This window comes from Caretta caretta, chromosome 8 (genome assembly GCF_965140235.1).
Source record: "Caretta caretta isolate rCarCar2 chromosome 8, rCarCar1.hap1, whole genome shotgun sequence".
Lineage (NCBI taxonomy): Eukaryota > Metazoa > Chordata > Testudines > Cheloniidae > Caretta > Caretta caretta.
Genome location: NC_134213.1, coordinates 15336755 through 15364255, shown reverse-complemented (window position 1 = coordinate 15364255; position 27501 = coordinate 15336755). Strand labels below are relative to the sequence as shown.

Here is a 27501-nt window from a genome sequence, read left to right as displayed (position 1 = left end):
ATGAGCTAAAAGCCAATTGGCTCTTAGCTAAGGCTGTAGCAGACTACTCAGTCTCTAGATGGTCTAAGGTGCCACTAGAGGAGGACAGAGGACCCACCAAGCAGGCATGGGTTACATAATTCCTTTCCATCCCAGTCACCTCTTTGCAAGCCTGCACTCATTTGGCAGTGGAAACTGACAATGCTCCCCTTGGTGAAGACCTACTTGTGACATTTGCTTAGAGCAAACTTGACTTGAAATCCACGAGAAAGGGCACTATACCATGTGAGATGAAGCATGATAAGGCCTGGAAGGTTTGAAAAAGGGAGGAGGCGGCACTGGACGGTCCATATTTCATCTGGTTAATGAATAAAGTAAAAAACCATGAAGGCATAAAAGAACACCAGGACAACACTTCGTATTTGGAATTCTCTTTAGAATGATTTTATTCAGAATATTACAAATAATCTTATCACAATTTTTACAGGAAAATGCTTTAAGAATCAACTATTTTAAATCAACCTTATTATATTTAAAGAGTATTTACATTCACAGAAGAAACCACTCTTTGATTTTGAAAATATTTGGCTTTCTATATACAAGGCTCTGGGCATAAGTGGTACAATAAAGTGCCCCAAGATGCATTTGCAAGCAAGGCACTACGCTATCTAAGCTGATTTCACGTTGTGATCAAATAATTTCCAGTTGTACAAGTTTAGGGCCCAATCCTACAAATCGTAACACAGACAATTTTGTTCACAGGAGCAGTCTCACTGAGTTCAATAGGAGTACTCCAGTGAGTGGAGCTACTCACGGGCTTAAGTGCTTGCAGGCTTAGGGCCTCAAAGAGCAATTTATAATAATGGATGAGCCACTTGGAACCAGGACATAAAGAGCACAGCTGTTGTGTCAAGCCAGGCGTCTACCGCACCCATGGCAAGCAGGTTCCAAGACATCTGCACCATGGCAGTGGTATTATTATGGATGCTCTGAACAAATGAAAATCTAGCGACAGAAGATCATCTCACCATGCACTTGGGAGAATAATGTAAATTTAAAAAAAAAGAAAAGGAGTACTTGTGGCACCTTAGAGACTAACCAATTTATTTGAGCATGAGCTTTCGTGAGCTACAGCTCTCATGCTCAAATAAATTGGTTAGTCTCTAAGGTGCCACAAGTACTCCTTTTCTTTTTGCGAATACAGACTAACACGGCTGTTACTCTGAAACCTGTAAATTTTAAATGTGCCCTACATTCAAAAGGAAGCCCTCTCGAAAGTGCAGTTTTACATAGCACCGAGGAAGGAGTTTGTGGCTGAAAGCACAGGATTGGGGACTAGAAAACCCAGGTTCTAAACCTGGCTCTGTAACAGACTTTCTGTGGGGCCCTGGCCACCTCCTCTTTGTGCCTCTCTTTCCCAATCTGTAATTTAGGGGTGTGAAGGGGGGACGGAGAGAGAGATGTACCAGCACTAGTGAAGCTAACATCACAAGTGCTCTGAGATCAGCTGGCAGCAGATGCTACAGAACAATAACCAGCCAGATTCAGAAGTAAAGCCAAACATTCTAACTAGTGCTCAGAAATGGCAGAGAATCATCCTGAGCATTTACATAACTCTTCACAAACATTCATTAATTCCAACCCCCTTGAGAGGTGGTATCTTCATTTTACTGGAGATACTGGGAAACTGAGGTACCAAGGCCAAAGTGACTTGTCCAAAACAATGAAGGGAGTCAGTCTCAGAGCTGGAATTAGAACTTGGGCATTCCTGGATCCTAGCCCTGTGCTCATGACCACTACGCCATGTCTCTCATAGCGATGATGGGGGTTCTCTATCAGCAAGGAATCTTATGTACATACAGGCAGTGATTCCTAGCGGATGAGGAAAAGAATGCATGAGCCATTCTGAATTTTCCAGCTTTTATAGATTGAAGACAGCCTGAATCCATTTTGCATGCTGCCCTGGTGTAAATATTACAGTGAATTTACCATCTTAGCACAACCCCTCATTCAGGGGTAGATTCTGCCACCCTTCCAATGAGTAGTACCTTAATCCTTGGAAAACAATAGGACTACTCACAGACTAAGGTAAGGGTGACAGAACAGGGCCCTCAGTTATTAATTGAAGCACAGTTAAAGCCTTCTTTATAGCCACATATTTATGTTCTGTACAGTATATCTGCTGTTAACTAATGTACTTGTAAAAATTTAACACGGTGCAATTTTAAAAGCCTTTACATAATAGCAGATGGAATTACACAAAACACCTTGATGACCTCACCTTGGAACTCTACCTGGTGCTAAAGGACCCTGTTCTAATGTTACTTTCATAGTGGTCTTTCTAGTTTGGAAAGTGATTCATGGAAGGAGGAAGGCTTCGATTAAATTTACGTGTTGGCTTTTTTAGAAAGAATGGAGCATTTCCAAAAACCTGAGTTTGAAAAAATGTGTTCAGATCAGAAGGCCCCAATGCCACCCCAACCTACAAAACACGAAAAAGAAGTGACAGGCCAACAGAATCTTTAAAGACTATTACTGAGTTTATGTCCTGACGCTACAAAGGTCTGAACATGTAGCACTCAGAGTAACTCTGCCAAAGTTTAGATATAATATGGTGCCACCAAAATGTTCTACAAGTATCTCTAACTGTGCTAAACACCTCCAGACCTTACCTTCTATTGCCATTACTGACGTCACTGTTTGAAAGTGATTACCTGAATCGTGTTCCTCTAGTCTAGATTTTATCTGTGACTCTCTTCACCTGCACATTGATCTTATTAACATACCTCCCCAAAAGAACACAGGAGGAATATTTCAGTTAGATTCTGAGCTGGTTTTTATTTTACTAAAATTAGTGCATTCTTTTCAAATCAGAGAATCCACTCAGTCATACAGAAAAATAACCCAGGTGGGTAGTGCCACCCGTTAACAAAACCAGTTGTGAAAACAGTGCACGGGGTAAACTGTCAAATGGGAATCAGATTAATATATTAATATCCATACACTCTGCAGAAGCACAGAGGATATTTTGTGTTATATTTTCCATTTTTAGAAGACTAATATGCATTAAAATACAGGCTGTGGTATCAGAATTGTTCGTTATTGCCATGGTATATCCGCCTTGCATCACAACTGAGAAATTCCCCGTTCAGCTGGCTCAACCATTGTCCTTAAGATTGCTCAGTAAACACTGGAACATTTAAAAATTCAAGAAAGAAAATCTCATTGTCAAGTGACATAATGGAATAAATCAGCGGAGGAAAGTAACAGCTAAACGTTAAGGGTGTTAAGGGAAATTCAGACCTTGGCCAAGAGTTAATTCCAGTTTTAGATTAGGCATCTGTTGAAGTCTTACAGCATGTGGACTTTTAAGTTATATTTTTGAACAGATTCTCATGCATAGGACACAGAAAGTCGGTTATGTCTGCACTTGACCTCGAGGTGTAATTCCATGTGTTTGGTGCCATTAGCCCCTTCTGCCACGGGCACTGCTGCAGCTACCCTCTATTTTTAGCAGGCTAGCCTATTGCCTGCTAACGCAGGCATGTCTCCCAGAGTTGGGCATTACACCCCAGTGCGAAGTGTAGACATATGCTCTAAGAGACTGTTTGTGCCCTTCTGGTAGGAATGTTGCAAAGTGCAATTCTTAGGAGGGGAAAATGCAAATATAGCCAAAACACTGTAACCAGAGTTAACGAAAGCAAACTCAAAAGAGTCGCCGATTTGACTTGACAGAGTGACAAGTCCCTGCCAAGTGGATTTTATAAGGCAGTGGTGTATGATTTGAGACCAGTGTAGAGTATGGTGTTGACCTGAGTCAATTTTGCAAATCTCACTCCAGATCTCATAATGGCCCTAACAGGGCAAGGAAATGTAGAAGGGTGGAGCATGAAACAACAAATCTCCCTTTAAAAGTTAATAGGGGCCCTGCATGTTACTTGCAGTTCCCTTTTACACAGCATAATTTGTCAGTTCTATACCCCAAAATACAGTAACACTTGCCAACTTCTAGTTACTTCCATCCGATGATTAAAGACATATCAATGGCACATCTGATAAGAGATTTAATAGATAGGGATAAGGTACATACAGTCTCACACCTTTAGGTGTGGGCAGGCAGAACTACAGAATCAGATCAGGGTCAGCTCACGCACACACAGCACATGCAACGTGCATGCACACAGTAAGGGCAAGAAAGAGAGGAAGGGTCTAAAACATACTTCTATAAGGCAGGAGGCACTTACCAAACCTGTTGCTACAGCATGGTCTGGAGGGAGAGAATAAGGCACCCTGGCTATCAAGATAATTAGCTGCTGCTAAATTTAACACTGTCGTAAAACGTTAAACGTTTGTAAATAGCTGCTTTTCCAGAAAAAAGCCTCTAACAGCTTTGATTACTGAAAGGTAAGACTCTATTTATTAAACCGCTCCAAAAAAATTAAAAAGTACCACAGAATGCTTTATGAAATTCATTTCTTAAACCTGTCCCAGGGTGAAGAAATGTGCTTTCAGCATTGTCCAAATGAGAACGAAACAGAAGTTTTCCTGAAAGAAACACAAATGCTACCAAGGCAGCTTCTGTAATCAAAGGAATTGGCTCTTGGCAGATTTTCAACACGATTTCTTTGTTTTGCTCTTTAAAAAAAATTTCACCGATTTCATGATATTTGTGAGAAAACAGAACATGTAAAATGACATTCTTGGCTCTTAGTTGAGCTTATGGCCAGGACTTGAGGCTAAATATTGATCTTAATTATACCCATGTAACCCTCTCATATTCAATTCTATGTAGGTGCACAGGGTATGCCTGAGAGTGGAATTTAGCCCTCCATATTGTGAGGAAACTGACAAAAAAAGAACAAAAGAGGAAATAGAAAGTTTTGAAAATAGACATACTGCCCCCAATCAAACTGTACAGAAGACTTAGAAGGATTAGCTTGGATACTGTATCCTAAAAGGATACAAGAAACACAGATGAAACCTATTTATAGTTTTAAAAATAAATAAGCACCTGGAATAGGACACACCCCAATATCAGATGTAAACAACTTCACCCTGTGTCATATTAAAACGATATTTGAAACAATCAGAATCACTTTGCTAGCAAAGCTTCAATATTGCAAATGATTTGTGCAAGAAAATCTTCTCAATACATTTCCAGCTAAAATAAAGTCAAATTTTCAAATTCATTTGTCAAAGTTTTTCTTTTTTCATCCCTGAAGTTGTTCAGGAATTAATCATGTGCAAAGCCACCTGTGTATGATTTATGTAAAATTGCCAAGCCAGGTATTTTCACCACCTTTGTTACTTTATAACAAGCTCCCTGCCTGGGAGCAGATGTGTGTGTTTGTGCATGTCGAGAAATCCAGTGTCACTGGCAGCTTTTTCTTACAATTTGGAAAGAGCTGGCAATTTTTAACTCTTGTTAACATGAGTTATCTTAAGCTCCTTAAGGCCTGAAGTCACTCCATCAGCACTCAGTAACAAGCACCTTTCAGATATTGAGATCTACAGTAAGTGTGTCAGTCATTCTTAAAATTATAAACTGTGTTTATCCAACAGAGTTCTGTGTTTTTGACACATTAAACAACTGTGGATGGAGATCTCATGAAGGGATATACAGTATCTACTTTCATATAAAAAGAACGTATTGAAAACAGTGTTTCATTTAATAAATAAGTTTATAATTACAGGACACAAAGTGTTGCTACTAGCCCTTTCTGGAAGGAAAATTAAAAGAAAAGTCAGTTTACTTTTCGGTCCATCGTGAAGTATACAGTGTAGTGTCATCAAAAAGCCGTGCTTTTAAGAATCACTGGGCTTTCTTCTTCGTCCTTTGAAACCCTTGTGCTATTAGATGTATGTCTGTACTTGAGTCTGTAAACAAGGAAAAACAATGAATAGTGCAATTTCTAATTAAAACAGTACCCTCCAAAATCCTAAATGTAAGTTTGTCCATATGGGCCTTGATTTGGCAAAGTACCTAAGCATGTGCTTTACTTTAAAAGCCCACTGACGTCAGTGGGATGACTCACATGCTTAAGCATCTTCCTAAATCAGAAAATGAAGTGCTGAAAACTCTCAATGACCTTGCAATTCCATGGGATTTGAAAGTGCTGAACACCTCCAACTGATACCCAGGGGACTTTCTACCCATACTCGTATCAGGAGAAATTATTTGGATGATGAACTTTCATACTATGAAACAACAATTCAACATTTTTACCATGTTTGCTACATGTTAAGGATGTTTATGTTAAATATCTTAAATGTGGTTATACTCTTAAAAAGATTACATAAAATAGCTCATTTTTCACGTTTATTTTCTGTGGGCACTGTGTACTCATGCACACAGAGCCGCCCAGAGCCACACAACTCTGAAAGAATGACTTGGATTCTATTCAGGCTCATGAATCATCAACAGAATCACAATTAAATTCCATTAGTAGGGCCAAATTCTTCCTTTAATGACTCCTGTGCAAACCCATCAAAGACAAACTATACATGCCTACCCATGCTCCATTTTATTTGCTTGTTCAGTTGTCTCTCGTACATTAATCCTTACAACTCCTTTTTGTTCTTCTAAGAACTCCCTCCAATTTCTGAACAACTTTCAAGCAGCATGATGTATGGTAGGCACAGCATATTGCTGGTAGTCATCTTTGCTGTAACTCAGTGGAATTCAATTTGGCCAATTCTATTGCTGATTTGAGATCTTAATTTTTTTTAGCTTACCATCCCTAAAGGACCGCTGGGGACCAAAGAGCTAAGAGGGAACTGTATTTTATGTAGATATTTTTCTCAGAGATGGTAGAATTTTCTTGAGAGAGAAGATTAGAAGGTAACACTTACCCTTTAACCAGCAGCATCTGCTCTATAGTGTCTGGGAGAGGCATGCCATAACTTTCTGGGAGAAACAGAGTAAGGACTCCCGTCAGCACAGTCAGGCTTCCCATAAGGATGTAAGGTAGGAATCTGTCATAGCCACCTAAAAGAACATAGGATATGCTGATATCAGGTTTACATCACCACCATGATGAACCAGTGGTTAATATTTGAGTCCTGTGTATAACGCAAACATACAGCTGTCTAAATTGCAGCACCATTGTGCTGCAAGATATAAACTTTATAAAATAAGTTAAGTCACTAGTCCCCGTGGTTGCAAAGATAAGTTTCACATGGTAAAAATTCGTTCATAGTGGCATTTCCCGGAGTCTCCAGACAGCCTGAAAAAAAAAAAAAAGCTAAGAGAGAAGAGTGAACTGCCCCATTCATCCTGATAAGATGTCACCTCAGAAGCCTAACAAAGAGATACTCTAAAACACAGATACTCTGTCAGGATCATTGTTCAGTGATTTTTTGAGGCCAAATGTTCTTTAGGAAACTAATGGCCAAATACAGATCCTATTATATGGGTATAATTTCTTTGAGTTCTGTGTTTCCAAACCACAAAGTATTGAGCAATGTTAGAATTTCTAAATGCCTTCTGTGAGCTAAGGTTACTCACTGAGAAGAGTAGAAGCAGCTGTGATTCTGTTATAGGATATTTGTTGACTAATCTGTGACAAATATAGGGCAAAGCCTGGACTTTACAAGGCAAGACGAGAGCATGACTATACAGACATAACACGGGTTAACTGAAGCACTGGTTCACAGTTACAGAAATCAGCCTACCCTTGCATTTGTTCGATTTTGTTTTCAATACTAGCAGGAGACACAATAGCTGGTATCTTACCGAGGTAAACAAAATAAGGTGAGAGGATGCTTCCCAATCTGGAGGCCATGGAACTAGCTCCAACTCCCATATTCCTCACGACTGTTGGGTACAGCTCAGCAGTGTAAACATAAACCATTGAAAAGGAAGATGTGATCCCAAATTTACCCAGCATCACCAAGATAATGGACAGGACATGAAGGTCTGAAAGGGAGATCCAATCAGAACATCAATAAACTGTAACAAGTTTAATAAACTATTAACCCCATTTTTATTTTTTGCTTCTTGTCAACTTAATTCCAGTGTTGGGGTTTTTTGGTTGATTCATTTTAACATAAAGACTCTTAATAAAACAATCTTCCTCCTAAGGTCATCCAGTCCTGTCACCTATAAAGTTTGAGAACAGAGAGACAGCTTAAGGAGAAACACATTGGCAATGTATTTCTAAGATCCTGGTTCACCCTAGCTAGTAGGATTAGCTTTGTAATAAAACACATACCAATGTACAGGTGATTTAAAGATCAGGAGTAGCAAATAATATAACCCACTGTCACTCTTGGAGAATAAGCAAGACAGTTCTCCCTTTCATTTATTTATTCTTTGATTTGCAATAACATGCTTATACACCAAGCCCTAAGCACATGGTCAAAGCCATCAACAGATCAGTATGATAATCTCTAGTGTACCTAGCAGAAGGCTACTTAATGGTCGGATTCTAAGTATGAGATACCTTCCTTCAAATATTTTTTAATTAGCAAACATTCACTTTTTTTAAAAAGTATCTACACTTGCTTACTTTTAGTATTGTTATTTATCACAAAGGCTACATAATAGCTCTCCTGAAATTCAAGTTCTTAATGAGACCGAAGTAGGAAAAACATTATTGACAATTGGTTCTTCTGGAGACAAGTTCTGCAGGATTATGCCAGGTCCTGGTACCATCCATGCCACCCAATTGACTACTCCATTTGGTCTAAACCTTGTCCCACACCACGAATTTATTGGGACACCAGGGTGTAAATTAGGGCAAAACCAGACTAGAGTCTGAATCTTAACAGACCATAGAGAACAAACTATCTTTACTTTAGAGAAAGAAAAGGCTTAGGAATGTGTCTGACACTGGGTATGTCTACATTAGAGTTGAAGGTGTAATTTCCACCCCAGGAAGACATACCTGTGCTAGCTCTGATTGAGCTAGTGTGCTAAAAGTAGAAGAGGAACCATGGCAACATGGGTGGGAGGAGGGGCTAGTTACCTCGAGTATGTACCTAGGGTTTCAGACATGATCATACCATCCCTCTAGGCTGCCCCATTGCTTGTGCTACCACAGCTGCGCTTCTATTTTTAGCATGCTAGCTCGATCAGAGCTAGCCCAGGTAAGTCTACCCGAGCTGGAAACTACAATTGCAGCTCTAGTGTAGACATACCCCTTGTGTCACATGAGCTCCCTGTGCGGCAGCAAGCAGATGTGGAGGGAAAGGGCAAGGATGGGTAAGGAGAATCTGCTTTTGGTCTACAGCTCTGGAGAAAGATTCTTCTCCTCCACAATACTTCACATAGCTGTCCAGTGCTAGGCACTGGAATTTACCCATTAAAAAAATCTGGTTGATATCAGCTAAAAAGTTCATACATGGAGGGACCAGCTGAATGAAGAGAAGGACGCAGCCTCCCAAGAATAATGCAGCAGCCATCGAATACCGTCGGGGGAGATTTCGGAGAAGCAGCCAGGCTATAATATAGGCTGGAATTTCGATAACCGCTGAGAGGAAGCAGTTTACATAGGCATCACCATGCAGGTTAGGAGTGTCAAGTGAGAGGCCAAAATAGCCTACAGAGATTATCATCCTGAAAGACACAAAATAGGAAAGAATCAGACAGACAGACAGACAGACTTGTTCCTGCTCTCCCTCAGCCTCCTATGGTCACAGACTGCCAAGTGCCTCTCACATAATTACTCTGCAAAATATTAAAATTGATTTGCCTATGTAGGGAATGTCAGTGCCTACCAGGCTCTCTTAGCTTTGAAGCTAGTATCAGGTAGATTTATTGCTGTACACAGTGGTGTAACAGACTCAGACAAGGCCTTCTAGATACTGAATTGATCTTTCCATTTTTTCCTGAATTTAAAGCAACTTTAAAAAAAACAAAAAACAAAAAACTCCCATTGAGTTTAAAAATGAATCCAATCTGACTAGATGATTGCAGAGACGTTTGTTAGCCCTGCTGATGCATGAGTCCATGTAAGCACAATCTACTGGACCCTCACTATTGCCCCTGTAGCAACAGTGGCCACACATGGCTTCTGCTACCTTTGACTGACGAGATGCCCATGTCAATTTCTCTCCAATACAGATCTAGCAAAAATGATTCATGCATTTGTCACTTTTAGACTGGATCCCTGCTACATTGTCTGAAGAACTTCTGATTGTTGCTGGCAGAGAGTTTCTAACATACAGCTGAACATTTCCAATTGCACCAAGTAAAGGGCAGCAGTGCACCCATATTAGAGTGATTACAATAATCATACTACTACTAATAAATAATAGCAGTCTTAGTATGAAAGGTAACAATCTAGACAACTGAACTCAATCTGTTTCCAAAATTAAAATGAGGCCTACAGTAGATATTATTAGCTAGAGACAAGGAATGGGAGAGGGAGCTCTGTGCTGAGAGAACTGTACTCCGAAAAAGAAAACTGGGACTTCACTGCGGCTCTGCAACAAGAGAGCATGTAAAGAACTAGGGAACTAGAATATCTTGAGACACATTGACCAGGGAAGGTTACATTTCACCAACAAGAGACAACCATTAAAGAAATGAGGAGGTCACAGCTATTGTACTGGGAAATCTCTGAATGAATCACATAGGCACAGAGCTCTCACCTTTATCATTATTATTTATCAAGACCTAGAGCAGGGATTGGCAACCTTTGGAGCGCGGCCCATCAGGAAAATCCGCTGGCGGGCCGGGACGGTTTGTTTATCTGCACTGTCTGCAGGTTCGGCCGATCGCAGCTCCCACTGGGCGCAGTTCGCCATTGCAGGCCAATGGGGGCAATGGGAAGCAGCAGCTAACACATCCCTCGGCCCAAGCCACTTCCCGCAGCCCCTACTGGCCTGGAACAGCGAACCGCAGCCAGTGGGAGCTGCGATTGGCTGAAACAAACCGTCCCGGCCCGCCAGCAGATTTCCCTGATTGGCCGTGTGCCAAAGGTTGCCGATCCCTGGCCTAGAGCCTCAAGGAGGTCAAGCCCTATAATGCTAACTGCACACGTAATAAATAACCAACGAGTTTGCCAAAAGACAATCTGTTTCTTGCTGGGTTCGTGCACAGCAAAAAAATGCTCATGGTTCAATTGCTTAAAACAAAATAAGAAGCTATCAGTGCACCTGTGGAGATGTAAACGTGCCATCTGTAAGGTACCAGGAAAAGCCTCATGATGAAGGAAATATTTAAGTCACTACAGCCATGCAGATTTTCTGGTGTGACCTGGCAACCTAAGCTATGATTTACAAACAATAATTGTTTGGCAGAATTTAATGAGATAGAAGAATGGTTCTTATCACAAATGATCCCTTTGAATCCTGAATTCCCAGCTGTTCTGCCATATATTCGAATCTGTGCTTTCAAAAATTATTACTGAGCTCAAGGCATCATCAAATCTAGACCAGCCACCCTCTGCCAATGCAGTTTGCATTAGGCTGTCATGTTGGAAAAGCTTAATGCTCAGATATGGATGCTCAAAGAACATTCTTGTAGGGGGATTTACACACTATGTGATGACCAGGCCTCAGACTTCCGCCCTACCTCCTTGAGTCTGGCAAAGGGATTTGATTAGGGGGCTCTCACTTGTTCAGAGGCAACAGACTCATCTCATATAGTTTGAGATGTGTGGTGGGTTATGCACCCCTTTATTTGCAGCTACCCTATACTATACTATTCCTAGTACTAATACCCGAAACATACAGAACACATTATTTATAGGGCAGGAGATGCCAGCTAGTTTTTCCAAGTTATTAAGAGATACTCTATGGTGGCTGCTGGAAGTGAAGTTGGAGGGCAGAGTGGGCCATGCACTTTTTACAATGGCAGCAGACATCCCTGCAAGAAGTTCAAGAGCAGTGAGAACACACAGGTCAATATTCGACACTGGTCAATATTCGCTCTTCTCACAAGTCTTTTTTTATTAGTTATTGAAAAAAGACACTTCTTGTAATCCTTAAATGAAAAACCAACCTGTTTAATCTGAATCTTGTAGCATTAGCAAGAAGTTTACTGGCCTTTGAACTTTATAAAAATAACTTTGTCTGTGCCTCCTTTTTTCTTAATTTTTTTTTTCACAGCAGTTTCTAACAGCAGGTGCTTATCATTCAGTGGCCTTTGTATTCGTGCGTTCTAGGAGCATACTTTTGCTTACCAAAGAATCACTGACAAAATAGTGACAAATCGGATATTTTGGGTCCTCACTAGGTCCAAAATGGTGTGCCTCTGCTGCTTCTGGGAAGTCATTTCCTGTAGCTAGGGGAAAAATACATGGACACATTGTCAATACAGCCAATTCTGTATTGCAAAACGTTTATTCTGAATGAGCAATATGGACTGCAGTAAACATCTTGAGAGGCTTTAGGACACCTTACGGGCAGAGAAATTTAAATCAGGGTGATTATAAATAAAGGCACAAATTTTTAACAGTGAGGATAATTAACCATTGGAACAAACTACTAAGAGAAGTGGTAGTCTTTTACATGATTTAAATCCCTTGATTTAAATCATAGGATTTTTAAAAAATCATTGATTTAAATCTTGTTCAGGCTTTGTAAAACTAATTTGAAAATTTGTGCTATTACAACTTTAAATTAAAATTTATAATTAATTTATAAAATGCTTTCTTAAAATGTCATTACTGGTAGGGTCTCTTAACAAAACTGCTATTAGCAAGAGACAAAATATTGAAAGTTAAGGCTCTGATCCTGCAAACACTTAAGCAGGTATGTAACTTTAGTTACATTAATGGTCCCTTGATTTCAACGGAATTTCTCATGTGACTACAGTTAAACATCTGCACAAGTGTTTGCAGTATCAGAGGGTAAAATTCTATTTCTACTCAAAACTACTTTTATTGGCTACAAATTTTGTCACTTCAAAACAAAATTGCTTCAGTGTTAACAAAGAAAAGTTATTTGTGAACTAATTTTTTTCTGACTAACTTTAGACTCCTAAACCTATATTTAAATATCTAAGGGAAGGATTTTCCAAAGCATGTAAGTGACTTCGGAGCATAAGTCCCACTGACTTCAAACTGCAAACCCTGATGGAGCTTAATAGCCTGGTCGAAGCATTTCAGCATCCTTGACTTGCGGGCGTTTGATACATCAGAAGATGGTGTTGGTTGGAAATATAGCACAAGGTATTTACTTCACAATTTCATGTCCGAGTTTGTGTGGTTCTCAAAGTAACAATAATGCTGGACTGGTCTTTTTTTTAGGAAATCAAATAAGGGAATAAGTTCAAGTATCCACTTTAGCAATTCACGACTATGAAATGAGAAGTAAAGAACTATCAACACGGAAACAATCTGATTTAATTTTTAATCATGATAGTTATCCACCCTGGCAATTTATGTTAAGGTGAAAACTTCCATTTCTACAACTGCAATAAGAAGAGCTTTTTGCACGTTAGCTTCATTCCATAAACTGCTATATGTGGAGATTAACACTGAGTGAAGGCAAGCAAAAACAATTGTGTAGGAGGTTCCTTTCTCCTCTCAAGTTAAATTCAAAATGGCCGAGGACAGCAAATTCTAAAGATAGAATTTATGTTGGTTCTTTGAACCCCCTAACCATGTTAGTAATAATACTAAACAATATTTGGCACTTCAATAGTACCTTTCAAACACTAGTTTTAACTTGCACTAGACAGATGATGTTATAGCATACTCTGCTACTGTAAATTTCAGAAGTTTTTGTTTAGAAGCATTTTCTCCTAGAGCATTAGGTTACTTTAGGGGTACAACATTCACTACTTTAATCCGTACAAATCAACACTCAAGAGGTATGCTGGACAATCCAACCACTGGTTTTATCATCTGATCAACCCTATATTGTGATACACCACACCAATTTCCTGATCAGCCTCAGTTCTACATTTCTTGTTTTTACAACAAGCTGGTTCCTGGAGATAGAGGAAATGCCTGGTTTGTCCACATCCTTTTCAGCTAGGTCATTCTGAGATTAAATTGCAGCTGAAGCATAGAAATGCATGTAAATAAATGTGAGGTTTGCACATGCAGAGAATGGAAGGAATGTGTTATCTTTGAGGCTGTTGTAACAGTAGCTACACACACCGCATTCCCTAGTTCTCAATGTAAGAATGTATAAAATACTTAATACCAAATCAAGTCCCTATAAGCCAACTGCATTGGAGCTTCTGACCCTAATAAACTGTCAAAAGTTACATAGTGCCTAATCCTGCAATCTTACTGGGCCTGAATCTGCCACCCTTACTCGCAGAATATTACCTTACTGCGAAAGAAGTTTCATTGACTTCAACGGGAAAAATAGTGGAGTAAAGTACTTTCTACATGAAAAATGGTGGCAGAACTGCCTCCAATGTGAGGAATCCTTATACACAGAATGTGTCCCACTGAAATCAAAGAAACTACTTGCATGAATAAGAATTACTAATTTGAACAACAGCCCTAAACTTCACCCCTCAACACCAAAAAACCCTCACCAATGTGCTGTAAATTGTATCTGATCTAGTGTGAGTCCAGCTTTTCAATAAGGCTGATAAAGCTACTGTGGGTGAATGTACACTATTTCTGAGGGTACGTCTACATAGCAATCAGACACCTGCAGCTGGCCCGTCACAGCTGACTCGGGCTCATGGGGTTCGGGCTAAGAGGCTGTTTAATTGTGGTGGAGACATTTGGGCTTCGGCTGCAGCCCAAGCTGTGGAGCTCATCACCTCGCAGGGTCCTTTTGTTGTTTTTATAAATCATAGTCTGTTAAAAAAAGCCTGACATTTTTAGTAGCATTAAGAACTAGAGCTTTTGTTTTCCTGAAAATGTGCTGCCCCCTAAAGACATATATGTCACGTGTCAACTGCTTGCAGCAGTGCAGCTCTCCACCCTTTCTTGTAAATCATATGATCTTTATTAAGAACTATACAGTTGTGTCACCATTAGCTGCCAAGAAATCAACAAACAGGAAACTTAAAAACAGGAACATAGTGTAAGTTCTAACAGTTGCTATCTGTGAGAAGAGGCTCTGCCCATTAGTAGCTGGATACACAGACAATGAAATCCTCAATGGGGCAGGTCCCAGAAGGAAGGTATGGGAGTGGCTGAGAAGGCCGGTCATTTGCTAGGAGATAGAAATGATGCTTTGAATGTAACTCTCTAATCTGAAACCCTACTGCTCCTTAACCGAACAGAGTCCAGGAGTCCCTCATCCTCCAGAATCAGTGGCACCCAAATGGGCTCGTGGGACCTCCAAAAGTGAGACAAGTTTGGATATTAACACATTTTTCCCACCTCAAATCCTACATTGTTTTAGCCCAGCTCAGACAGAAAGAAAACTTCCAGGAGTGGGGGGAGAATATTGGTGGGGCTGAGGGAAGAAGAAAGAGGAAAGCAGTGCATAATGACGACTCCGCCCTAAAGGGTTTTGAGAGTAATGCTGAGCTTGGATATATTTATATTACAGCAATACCCAGAGGTCCTGACCAGGATCAGGACTGTGCTGGACTGGACACTATACAAGCACAGAGGTAGACCCAATCCCTGCAATGAAGTGCTTACAATCTGAGGAGTTACAGTCTCTCCCTTTAACATTCAGCACCAGCCCCCAGTGACATTGGCAGACTTTTGGGTTTGGTCCTATTCAGGGAAGATAGAGCCCTGACCACATAAGAGCTGTATAATACTAAAACAAATAGCTAGACTTTAGTTTTGAGGGGAAGTCCTCAAATAATTTGAGTAGGGCTCTCTTTCTCTAGGAATGGTCCTAAATAGCATGTAGGGATCCATGGGTTTTCATTCATCCCTTTAGTTTAAGGCCAGGTTTTTGCCTGTTTGCTATCTGCTCTCTTATTCTGTTTCACCATTGGGGGGGGGGGGGCTTTACATCTGTATCTGGGACAACGATCTTTACATTCAAAAATCAATGGCTGGAGGAAATTTGAAAGCGAAGTCCATCTTATATGATATCTCAGGAATCTCCCCACCATATGGCCAGGCTCCAGCACTCTGAGAAGTGAGAATTCACAGGCATGTGTCAGCTGTCTCATATAAAGAAGCAGAGTCCATTCTCATGAGGGGGAGAAGATTTACTGCATTACAGAGGAGAAGACAGCATTTCAGATAGTCTACTTAGTGCAGGGTATGTACAAGCCACAGAGTAACAAGTAAACCGTGAAGCAAATTAAAGAGCCTGCCCTAAAGAGACTACAATCAAAAAGGCACAAACAGGTACAATGCAGAACACAGAGATGTGTTTTCTTTCTGGCTGGAGTGCTCCTGGAATGGAAGTCACAGGAGGTTCAGAAGATTTACGAAGAGGAAGGATATGGGGTGAACATCTGTTTGGAAAGTGCCTAGGACGTTATAGGGAGGATCAGGTAGACAGTTTTAATACACATGAAAGTTTACCTCCATAGGATTAAATATTACATCTGGGGCTGTAATACCATTTGTTTTTGCAGCCTTTCGGATGATGATTTCTGCCTCTTGTAACCTTCCTTGAGAGATCAGCCACCGGGGAGATTCTGGAATGACCCTGCAACAAGTTTCAGAACAACAACGTCTGCATTTCCACACTGACCACGGCTGCAAAGACACACATACCTATCGCCACAGGCATAAATAGTTTAAAATGTAATGTACCTTGCAGTGATTAAAAACAAAAACACAACACACATTTATGCAAAGCAGATGAGCATATACTGTGAAAAACAGATTGAAATTTGTTCATGGACTTAAAAGGGACTAAAAAGTTAAGCTACAAATCAAACTTGCGAAGTACAGGAAGAAAATGTTTTATCAAAAGAAACGAAGGCAGTGTGAAACTGTGCACATGACATTGTGCTGTAGGTGGGTAACATTTGGACAGTGATACATATAAGTTAACAACTGTAGATATCAGTATGGGATGAGACACCTATACACAAGCTGCCTTCACAAGAGAAAGTCGACTCAATTATGTATTGTACTTTCTACTATGTAGGAAGAGAAGTAGCTCCACCTTGTGGACTATTAAGGATTATCGTATTCCATAAAAACAGTATTCAGTGGAGGAAAATTCTGAAATCATATAGATGCCCAAATGCTACTTTTTCTGAATAAAAGTTCCACAGACCTCAATCCCAACTCATCTCCCAGCTACCAGTGGTCTCTAGTTCTGCCTTTCTTAGCCTGATCCTACTCTCAATAAAGTCCATGGACTTCAATGGGAAAAGGAGCAAATCATTCCCTTGTGTCCAAAATGCTAGGCGAAACCTGGCCTTTCAAAAAGCAAGGCACAGGATTCTGGAGCAGGTTTTGAGTAGGAAATAGCTCTCCACCACCTTTCTACTCTCCTCCCCTGATCAGCCCCACCTAGTGCAAAGGCGGTGGAAGCCAGGGGTTAGGATCTGACTGATTATTTCTAATGGACCTTGAACTAACATGGCTTTTTGTTTATTCCTTGTTTGCCTGACAGCAGCAGTGATGACAGAATAGTCCTGAGAAAAATATTTCCCTTCCTATGGTACAAATAATTACGTTTATTAAAAGTTAACATTTTAAAGTTCTAATTTTGTTCCTGCTACAAACCGCATATCACCCAGCATGGTCAACTTCGATATTCGGTTCTCACAAACTAGCACAGTGCTGCATTGTTCAGGCTGCAAACGCTGCAGAGGAGAATGACAATTTATTCCGTAAAGCTTGTTTGTATTGAACTGTTTGTTCAATTTGATGGAAGCATTTCTAGTAATTTTTTTTAAAAATAAAACCAAATGTTGGGTAAAATTTGATCTGACAGTGTCCCATAAACTGCAGCTGCACAGACTGCACACAGATAGCGTTTTTATTTAGTCTTGGCCCATGGTTTGGCAAGGGGGGGGTGCAGGAGTCAGGGCAGGGGGCTGGAGGTGTGTGAGGAGGGTGCAGGAGTCAGGGCATAGGGTGTGGGGGGGTGCTGGAGTCAGGGCTGGGGTGTGTGTAGGGGGGTGCAGGAGTCAGGGCAGAGAGCTGGGGTGTGTGTAGGGGGGTGCAGGGGTCAGGGCAGAGGGCTGGAGTGTGTGTAGGGGGGGTTTAGGGGTCAGGGCTGGGGGTGTATCTGGACTGTAAGTCCTTTTACGTAGCTATTTGACTGATGATACTATACACAGATTTAAAACTGATAAGTCGATATTTACTTTAGTATACTCCATTCATGGACAAACAAACAATGTATCTGTAAAATATCCCAAACAACAAAATGCAAAGAAAGACAAACAAGTTAAACCTGGAGTCACAAGGGGAAAAGCACACACCAACGCATACAGACAGGAATGTAAGAGTTAGAATCCTGAAAGGTTTCAGAGTAACAGCCGTGTTAGTCTGTATTCGCAAAAAGAAAAGGAGTACTTGTGGCACCTTAGAGACTAACCAATTTATTTGAGCATGAGCTTTCGTGAGCTACAGCTCACTTCATCGGATGCATACCGTGGAAACTGCAGCAGACATTATATACACACAGAGATCATGAAACAATACCTCCTCCCACCCCAGTGTCCTGCTGGTAATAGCTTATCTAAAGTGATCATCAAGTTGGGCCATTTCCAGCACAAATCCAGGTTTTCTCACCCTCTGCCCCCCCCCACACACAAACTCACTCTCCTGCTGGTAATAGCCCATCCAAAGTGACCACTCTCCCTACAATGTGCATGATAATCAAGGTGAGCCATTTCCTGCACAAATCCAGGTTCTCTCACCCCCCACCCTTTTTCTTTTTCCCGGGGACACAGACACACACACAAACTCACTCTCCCGCTGGCAATAGCTCATCCAAACTGACCACTCTCCAAGTTTAAATCCAAGTTTAACCAGAACGTTGGGGGGGGGGGGGTAGGAAAAAACAAGGGGAAATAGGCTACCTGGCATAATGACTTAGCCACTCCCAGTCTCTATTTAAGCCTAAATTAATAGTATCCAATTTGCAAATGAATTCAGCAGTTTCTCGCTGGAGTCTGGATTTGAAGTTTTTTTGTTTTAAGATAGCGACCTTCATGTCTGTGATTGCGTGACCAGAGAGATTGAAGTGTTCTCCGACTGGTTTATGAATGTTATAATTCTTGACATCTGATTTGTGTCCATTTATTCTTTTACGTAGAGACTGTCCAGTTTGACCAATGTACATGGCAGAGGGGCATTGCTGGCACATGATGGCATATATCACATTGGTGGATGTGCAGGTGAACGACCCTCTGATAGTGTGGCTGATGTTATTAGGCCCTGTGATGGTGTCCCCTGAATAGATATTTGGGCACAGTTGGCAACGGGCTTTGTTGCAAGGATAAGTTCCTGGGTTAGTGGTTCTGTTGTGTGGTATGTGGTTGTTGGTGAGTATTTGCTTCAGGTTGGGGGGCTGTCTGTAGGCAAGGACTGGCCTGTCTCCCAAGATTTGTGAAAGTGTTGGGTCATCCTTCAGGATAGGTTGTAGATCCTTAATAATGCGTTGGAGGGGTTTTAGTTGGGGGCTGAAGGTGACGGCTAGTGGCGTTCTGTTATTTTCTTTGTTAGGCCTGTCCTGTAGTAGGTGACTTCTGGGAACTCTTCTGGCTCTATCAATCTGTTTCTTCACTTCCGCAGGCGGGTATTGTAGTTGTAAGAAAGCTTGACAGAGATCTTGTAGGTGTTTGTCTCTGTCTGAGGGGTTGGAGCAAATGCGGTTGTATCGCAGAGCTTGGCTGTAGACGATGGATCGTGTGGTGTGGTCAGGGTGAAAGCTGGAGGCATGCAGGTAGGAATAGCGGTCAGTAGGTTTCCAGTATAGGATGGTGTTTATGTGACCATTGTTTATTAGCACTGTAGTGTCCAGGAAGTGGATCTCTTGTGTGGACTGGACCAGGCTGAGGTTGATGGTGGGATGGAAGTTGTTGAAATCATGGTGGAATTCCTCAAGGGCTTCTTTTCCATGGGTCCAGATGATGAAGATGTCATCAATATCGCGCAAGTAGAGCAGGGGCTTTAGGGGACGAGAGCTGAGGAAGCATTGTTCTAAGTCAGCCATAAAAATGTTGGCATACTGTGGGGCTATGCGGGTACCCATAGCAGCGCCGCTGATCTGAAGGTATACATTGTCCCCAAACGTGAAATAGTTATGGGTATGGACAAAGTCACAAAGTTCAGTCACCAGGCTGAAAATTGACTGAATACAATTCAACTATAAATGTTGCACCTGCTTGGCATGACATTTGACACAACATGAGGAAGGGCTAACTGTGGGTTTCTATGGTAATGATAATATTTCTGGGTTTTGACCTGTCGGTGGGGTTATTCACATACTTTTGATTGGTAAGAAAAACGGAATGCCTTTTTTGGGACCTGAAACTTTATTTTCATAGTCACCTTTCACGGATCCCTTAGACATAGTCTGCAGACCCCAGGGAGCCGGGGACCACAGGTTGAAAACCACAGGTCCACGTTAACCAACTTCAGAGCAGTAATTCTCCCCTGATGCGGTACTACTGGTGGAAGCTTTAAGTGTAGGTAGGACTTGGGTGTTTCTATGACACTTATAGACCAGTTTCCAATCTCAGCTATTGGTATGAAGCCAGCATAGTTACATCAGTGTAAATCCAGAGCTATTGAGACAAGAATCAACCTTAATTTCACAGCCAGACAGCCCTAAATTTAAAAGTAGTTTTATACATTTTTTTAAAGATATTTTTTAAAAAGGAAATTTAAGATTCTGTACTACAATGGCAAAATCTGGCAGAAGAAATGAAAACTAAAGATTTCTACTGTCTATTATTCTATTAAACACCCCCAAAGAAACGTCAGACACACTCATACTGTTTCAGTCATAACCTCTTGCTAAAGGCCAATATTGAATCAGATTCCACATTTCTGTTATGTTAACCTCAAGTCTGAACCCTGTCAGCTGTAGGTGAACCTTTCTGAAGCCAAACATCTTTTAAAGTATTTACACTCACCACCACAGTGGAATGCAAAGCAGCCCAGGTAAAGTAAGAGCCAGAAGCAGCGTCCGCCAGCCTCTGATGAAGTACGCGCACAGCGGCAGCAACATGTAGCCCATTGCATAAAATATGCAAACGCCTAGTGTGCAGAATATAACACGAACTGTTTTGCCAAGAATTTCTGTGCCTGTTCAAAACAAGAGAATGTGGATTAGCATTTTAACTTATCAGAAATAATAGCAGCCAAATATTTTACCACTATACAAGAACGGATGCTACTTTTAGCAAAACTGTTCCTCACACATGCTACAATTGTTAGCACTATATCAGTTGCAGTTTTTCCTGTTTTAAAGAGGCGCTGCCAGATCTATCTTAGGGCCTGATTCTGCACCAAAAGGTAGTAATTTTATGAATAAAAACTATGTGATTAGACCCTAAAATTGTTCTAACTCAATGAGTAAAAGCCTTCTGGATTCCAAAAGGACTCACACCAAAAGGCACCAGTCTGGTAAAACCTACAACAATAAACCACGTTTTTTGCCTGCTGCAGCAATTAGCTAAACACCATTTTCAGAACTGTTCTGGGCTTTGTTATGGCCACAAAGAATTCAGTGCTCTAGACAGTGAAGTTGCTTTTTAAAACAAAAGCATTCAGAGATCTCTCTTAAACAGATTCATAGTCAGTCTTACTTGTCCTCCAATCAGACACCTTTGCTTAGCTATCATAGAATGGATGCAATGACAGAATCCATGTGACAGTTTAACTTTTATCACAGATTGTTTTAAGAAGTCTTAAGTTGTGCTTACATGTTTAATCACAATTAAAAATTACAATATCATATGTACAATTTGCATGTGTTTGGATCCAAACTGCAGTTCACCAGAGCAACTGGGCACAACTCATTCTACACGTCTTCCAACATATGACTATGAGTGTGCATCTAACTGCATCTTCTCACTGGAGAGATCTTGCTTCAGATAAAGACTTGTTCTGATTTACTCCCTTTGCTCATTTAAGTATTTGGTAAACAAAGCATTTTATTTTGATGTGTGGCTATTTTACTAAAAGGAAAATTTTCAAATGGATTAGGAGTTAGCCATGCTTGGTAAGGTTATATTCTTATTAACAGTGCTGCTTGGGAAAAAATAAAAAAACAAACCATTAGTAAATGAGGAGAGCAGGGGAAACAACAACACTGAAAATGTGCTATGCATAACAAACTCCCATACCAAGTACAAAAGCTGCCACATAGTTAGAGATCTGTCCCATGCCGACGATGACAAAGAGCACTGAAAACATCTCCCAGCTGCTACAGAAGACCTGCAGGAAGCTGAAGCAGGTTTGCACCCCCAGGGTCGCAAACAGAACTTTCTTCCTGCCAAACCTTTCGTGAACAAAGACAAAAATGAAAGGGTTACATAAGAAACAGTCATGAAAATAACAGCAAGATCAGTAAATTAGTTTTGCACATAGGGGGTCTTTATAACGAAAAAAATGTCTCAGAAAGTGGAACAAGTAAACAAATATTTCAGACAAGCTAAAAATTCCACTCCAAAAGTGGAAGAATTTTATGTGCTGCAATTCGGGGTATGTCTACACTAGGAGCTCGCTTCTCAGACTGGGTAGACAGGCACATGCTAGCTCTGCTTACTGCTAAAAATAACCGTGGTTGCATTGTCTTGGGCGAGTACGCTGGCAACAGATGTGATTTTACTGAGGCAGCTAGCCCAAGCTGCTGGCATGCCCACACCACCATTTTTAGCATGCTAGCTTGAGCAGATCTAGCACGTGTCTGTCTGTCTTTCCACACTGGGAAGCATGCTACCAGCTGTGGTGCAGATGTACCTTAAGAGATTTCTTTGAGAATGTGGTGGGAGGTTCTCTTTTCAGGGATGATGGAATGGGTGTGGACAAGTGCAAACACCTAGAAAGTGAATTATCGCTAAAATGCAAAATATGAGGGGTCAGTGACTCAAAAGTAGTGCTTTCTTCCATGCCCCAGAGTGGGACAGTAAACACAAGGCAGAGAAGTGGAGTCTTTTGAAGAGGAAAAACTCTGGCCCCGTGCCAGTCTATAGTCATTAAGGGCCCCAATTCTGCAAACCTTACTCAGTTACACTGAGGAGTACCTTGCTCTGTGACTAACCTAACTGATTTCCAATGGGACTATTCAAGGAGCAAGAGTACCAGACAATGTACTTTGATGCAGGGAATCCTGCTTAACACAGATTTCATGTAACCCTACTTCAAAATTAAACTTGGTCAAGAGAGTGACAACAATGGTGACCAGATACCACAAAGTGCAGTATAAGACTTCGACAGATTGGAGGGATAAGATGCACAGATGAACCAGAAAAAGGCCTTTCCTCACCAATCCATTCTGAGCTGCTATTTCTCCATTTACTCCATTACTCTTGCCTCTCAGATTATTATCTGCCTGCTCTGTAGGAGGAAGGCAGATTCCAACATGTCTGCAACACTGTTTCTGAGGCACACTGCTTGATGGCGCTAGAGTGTAAAACATATCATAAAGGAGAAATCCCCTGGGAGCAAAACTATGCCAAACTAGTCTCTCCTGGGACAACGTGTGGCTGTCCATCATGCCTGCTTCGGTACAATAATCACATTAGCATTTGGAAGAGACACTCTGTACCTATACCAGTGGTTATGTTTCTGGGCTCCTTAGCAATGTTTCCTCGGGAATCATTAAGGTAGCAAGAGAGCTGAATCTAGCTTCAGGATTGTCATAACCTAAAGGTATGTCTACACTGCAATAAAAGACACACAGCAGGGCTGTGGATGGCCCGGATGAGGGCTGTGGATGGCCCGGATTCAGGCTCACAGGACTCAATCTGCAGGGCTATAAAATTGCAGCGAAGATGTTTAGGCTTGCACTAGAGCCTGGAATCTAAGGGCATGTCTACACTGCAGGTAAAAACCCATGCCTGGCCTGTGCCAGCTGACTCAGGTTCAGGAGACTCAGGCTAAAGGGCTATTTAATTGTGATGTAGATGTTATGGATGTCTCAGACCCTTGACGTGGGAAGGTTCCAGAGCCTGTTTCCAGCCAGATCCAGAACATCTACACTGCAGTTAAACAGCCCCTTAGCCCGAGTCAGGTTGCCCAGGCCAGCCATGAGTGTCTAACTGCAGTGTAGACATACCCTAAGACACCGCAAGAGGGAAAGGGTCTCTGAGCCTAGGCTCCAGCCCAAATCCAAAGGCCTAAACTGCTATTTTTAACCCTGCACTCCAAGCCCCATGAGTCCACGTCAGCTGACCCAGCCTCTGAGACTTGGTGTGGTGGGGTTTTATCACAGCATACACATACCCTAATAGTGCATGATGAAACACTCCTAAACAGCCCGACAACAGAGTCCCTCCCTGTTGTAAGAAGAGAGGGATGGATTCTAAATACCTTACTCAGGCAAACTATTAAATCCTTGCGGGCGCTTCGTCCAAGTAAGAACTTCAGGATTTGGCCCCAAAAGACCAGACATTAAACATGTATGAGTACTACTATTAAATCAGAAAAGTAGAAGGGTGGCACGTGATTTCACTGGAAACCAGGTAGATGCCACATAATGTATTGCACATTAGATCTCAGATATTTTGAAATGCAAGAAACTAAAAAAACTGGGTTTTTCAAATACAAGAATGCTTCCATTTTGTTTTCACCCTGGTGCTGATAAACAAGACAGCCCATGGTTCTAGTAGCTAGGTCAATAAGCCACTTTATTAGAGATTGGTGAACAGTATTCGTGTTTTCTAGCTTCCACAAACACAAACTACTGGACTTAGACCTTAAATCTGACCACATAGGGTACAACAGAAACTATGAAAGCTTGTACAAAGGGAGTTATTGAACTGAGCTAGAGAAAGGAAAACATGTTTGCGGTAAGTACCCATAACAAGAGATAGTCCACGTTAAATCAAATAGTACAACATTGGCCTGATTTTTTCAGTAGCAGCCCATAATTTTCCTCCAACACATCAGGCAGTGAGAGGTCTGAGTTCTATGTAACCTACCCAACAATTGTTACTGCCTGTTTTAATTTGTGGCTGCAAAAAGACTTGAAATACAGAAAAAAGGCTTTTGGGAAAAAAATATAAGCCCCATAATAGTATTTTGCTTTGATTAGGGTAGCTGACTTTATGCCAGGCTAAGGCTCTGTCTACAATGAGATTAGATTGTCTGGGGTAAAAATGCCGGCAGTCAATCCACATTAGTGCTCTCGTTGTTAGTATCAACGCTATAACCATAGTGTTTTTGGTGACCATTTCTCATCAGTGTTGGCCCAACCTAAGAGTATATCCACTTTGCTACAGTTTGAACAGGTCAGGCATTCACCACTGGCTCATTTAATTTTTTAAGTGTGCTTTTAGAAAATCAGAGATAGATAACTATAAGTTTTGGTGTATATACTTTACTTGTCTGAGAGTTGTCCTGATATAAAGGATCCAACCAGAACACCCACAAAAAACAAGGAGGTAGTTAAGGGAGCTTTCCAGTCATCGTCACATACCAGATTCCACTGCAAGAGAAAAAGAGCGAGCCTTAACATTAAACGTTTACCAATAACACTTTGATTTTTCTTCTAAATTAACCAGAGTTAATCCAAATACTTTGATGGTAAATGATTAAAGCATACACTCTGAAAGGAAAAAAGCCCCCACCAAACAAACAAAAAAGTCAACCTGTTTAGGCCCCAAAATATAACTTCACGAAAGATCATTTAAATGGCATAATTGGAATCCAGGGCCTAATTCTGCAGCAGGGGTGAATTCCTTGTCATCTTGGAAAACTTGGGGCCTCAGTAACAATATATTATTCACGTCACATGTAGTTCCCCCACCCCCAAAGTTGACGTAAGGGATTTTTCTTCTTTGAAACAAAGATAAATCAACTAGTGTGACAGTGTTTCTTTATGGGCCTTATCTAATCTTATCTTATCGCGAAAGACAAAAGAAACATCCTATTAAAGAAAAGAAAAGAAAAGGATAATTTAAAAAGTCTTCCATTAGATCTTTGGATTTCTGTCTTGGGGCAAAATGCAGAGAACTGCAACGGAAACTTCTCTTACCTTAACACTGTCTTCCTCAAAACAATATTAAGTAGAGACAGGCCTCTACTGAGCAAAGAACAAGCTATCCATTGTGGCTAGTTATGCAAGCTGGGTTTTGTGATATGCTCCTAAACACTTTGGTTTTGCTCTGCTTTGCAATCCAAGAGTACAGATGATGCAGTTATTCGGGAGCAGAATTTCCAGATACTGTTCTTACTGTAAACCCCCCAGCTAGGCTTAAAGGATATATGCAAAAAGAAGGAAAACAAAAGATACAGTGCTCTAGAAATTCTGCTTGGGAATTTTTGGTCATAAACTTCCCTTCCAAGAAATGCAAACACAAACACACACACATACAGTAAAAAGATCAAGTGTTTGAGTCTCATTACTGACAAATATTGTGGGGAAAAGGAAAGGGGAAAAAATTATCCAATCAACAAAGGCATGCAATAGTTCACAACTGTTCACGTAGCTCAGGGAAGGCTGAACAGATGTTATTGCACTAATAAAGCCTTCATAAAGCACTTTAAATCTTACAGTGACATATTAACAGTAAGTAATGAAAGAGGCTTAATTTTATTCATATTATCTGGAATTTTTTTTTAAAAAATTGTTTACTAGAGCCAAACAAAACAAAGCCAGCAGGGAAGCCAAGTCACCCATCGCTAGCTGTTCTATCACCTCCACAGGAATAGTTGTGGCATTCACTCCCTGCTGAGGTTTGCTTGTTAAAGAGATTTAACAGAGGACCAATGAGCTTTGGGGAAGAGGAGCAGGAGCGGTGCGCTTAATCGTAGGCCGAGCATGTGACTGGAAGCCAGAAACTCAGGAGTACTAATTCTAGCTCTGCCTGTGAGGCAAGGCCAAATCCTGCTTGTCTCACTCATCCATAGAGTTGCACTGATACAAATGCTACGGATTGTTTAAAGAGTGGATCCTGACCCTGCTGCCTAATAGGGAGAGTCAGAGAACAAAGCAATCCAAGGGAGAGCTTTGCATCGCAGAGAAGGAAGCAGTCTCTTGAGCTGCCAGTAGTTCCCCTTCTTCTTGATAACTGCCCTTTGCAGAGTCGTAAGTTCTTAAAGACTAGCAGGCCTGCACAACGGAAGGGAGAAAACCAGGGGCCCAGAGCAGAGTACCAACCTCAAGTCAGAGATGCTTCCTCCTCAAGGAAACCAGCTGACAACATCCAGCATCCAGGCCTTTAGAGAACTGCAGTTGTTCCTCTCTGCTGTGTACTAAGGTATTGAAAATACTGTCCTCTTCAGTACCTCCATAACCTCCTCCACAAATGCCCTCCTTCCTACCCCACTCCCTTTCCATAAAGAAGTAAGAACTGTCCTCAGTGCAGATCAGCAGAAACTCACCCCACAATCATCCAGCCAACAGCCTTACACTAGCCCACTCTTTTCATCTGCTGGTCCCACAACCCTGCACAGAGATGCTATGAGCTCCCCCCTGCCTCTACTCTCTGTGCAGCCTACCCTCCCACTACTGGCTCCTTGCAGGGAATAGGGATGGTCAGTGGGAGCCAGAGAGTAGTAGGAATCTAGGGGCCGCAGCATTTGCTCCACTCTA

The 27501-nt window shown here is 41.3% G+C and overlaps 1 protein-coding gene across 1 annotated transcript in view; it reads right to left on the bottom strand.

Annotated features, from left to right (window-relative positions):
• Positions 1-398: 398 nt before the first annotated feature.
• The window catches only part of LOC125641927 (organic cation/carnitine transporter 2), a 44996-nt gene continuing 17893 nt past the window's right edge, over positions 399-27501 (bottom strand). The window contains exons 2-10 of the mRNA XM_048862526.2: positions 25289-25392; positions 22088-22242; positions 20873-21044; positions 16344-16470; positions 12111-12211; positions 9324-9538; positions 7715-7897; positions 6832-6967; positions 399-5856 (exon numbers count right to left, since the gene is read on the bottom strand). Coding sequence (XP_048718483.1) covers positions 5769-5856; positions 6832-6967; positions 7715-7897; positions 9324-9538; positions 12111-12211; positions 16344-16470; positions 20873-21044; positions 22088-22242; positions 25289-25392 — 1281 coding nt within the window. The 3' untranslated portion in view covers positions 399-5768. The remainder of the gene's footprint in view (positions 5857-6831; positions 6968-7714; positions 7898-9323; positions 9539-12110; positions 12212-16343; positions 16471-20872; positions 21045-22087; positions 22243-25288; positions 25393-27501) is intronic.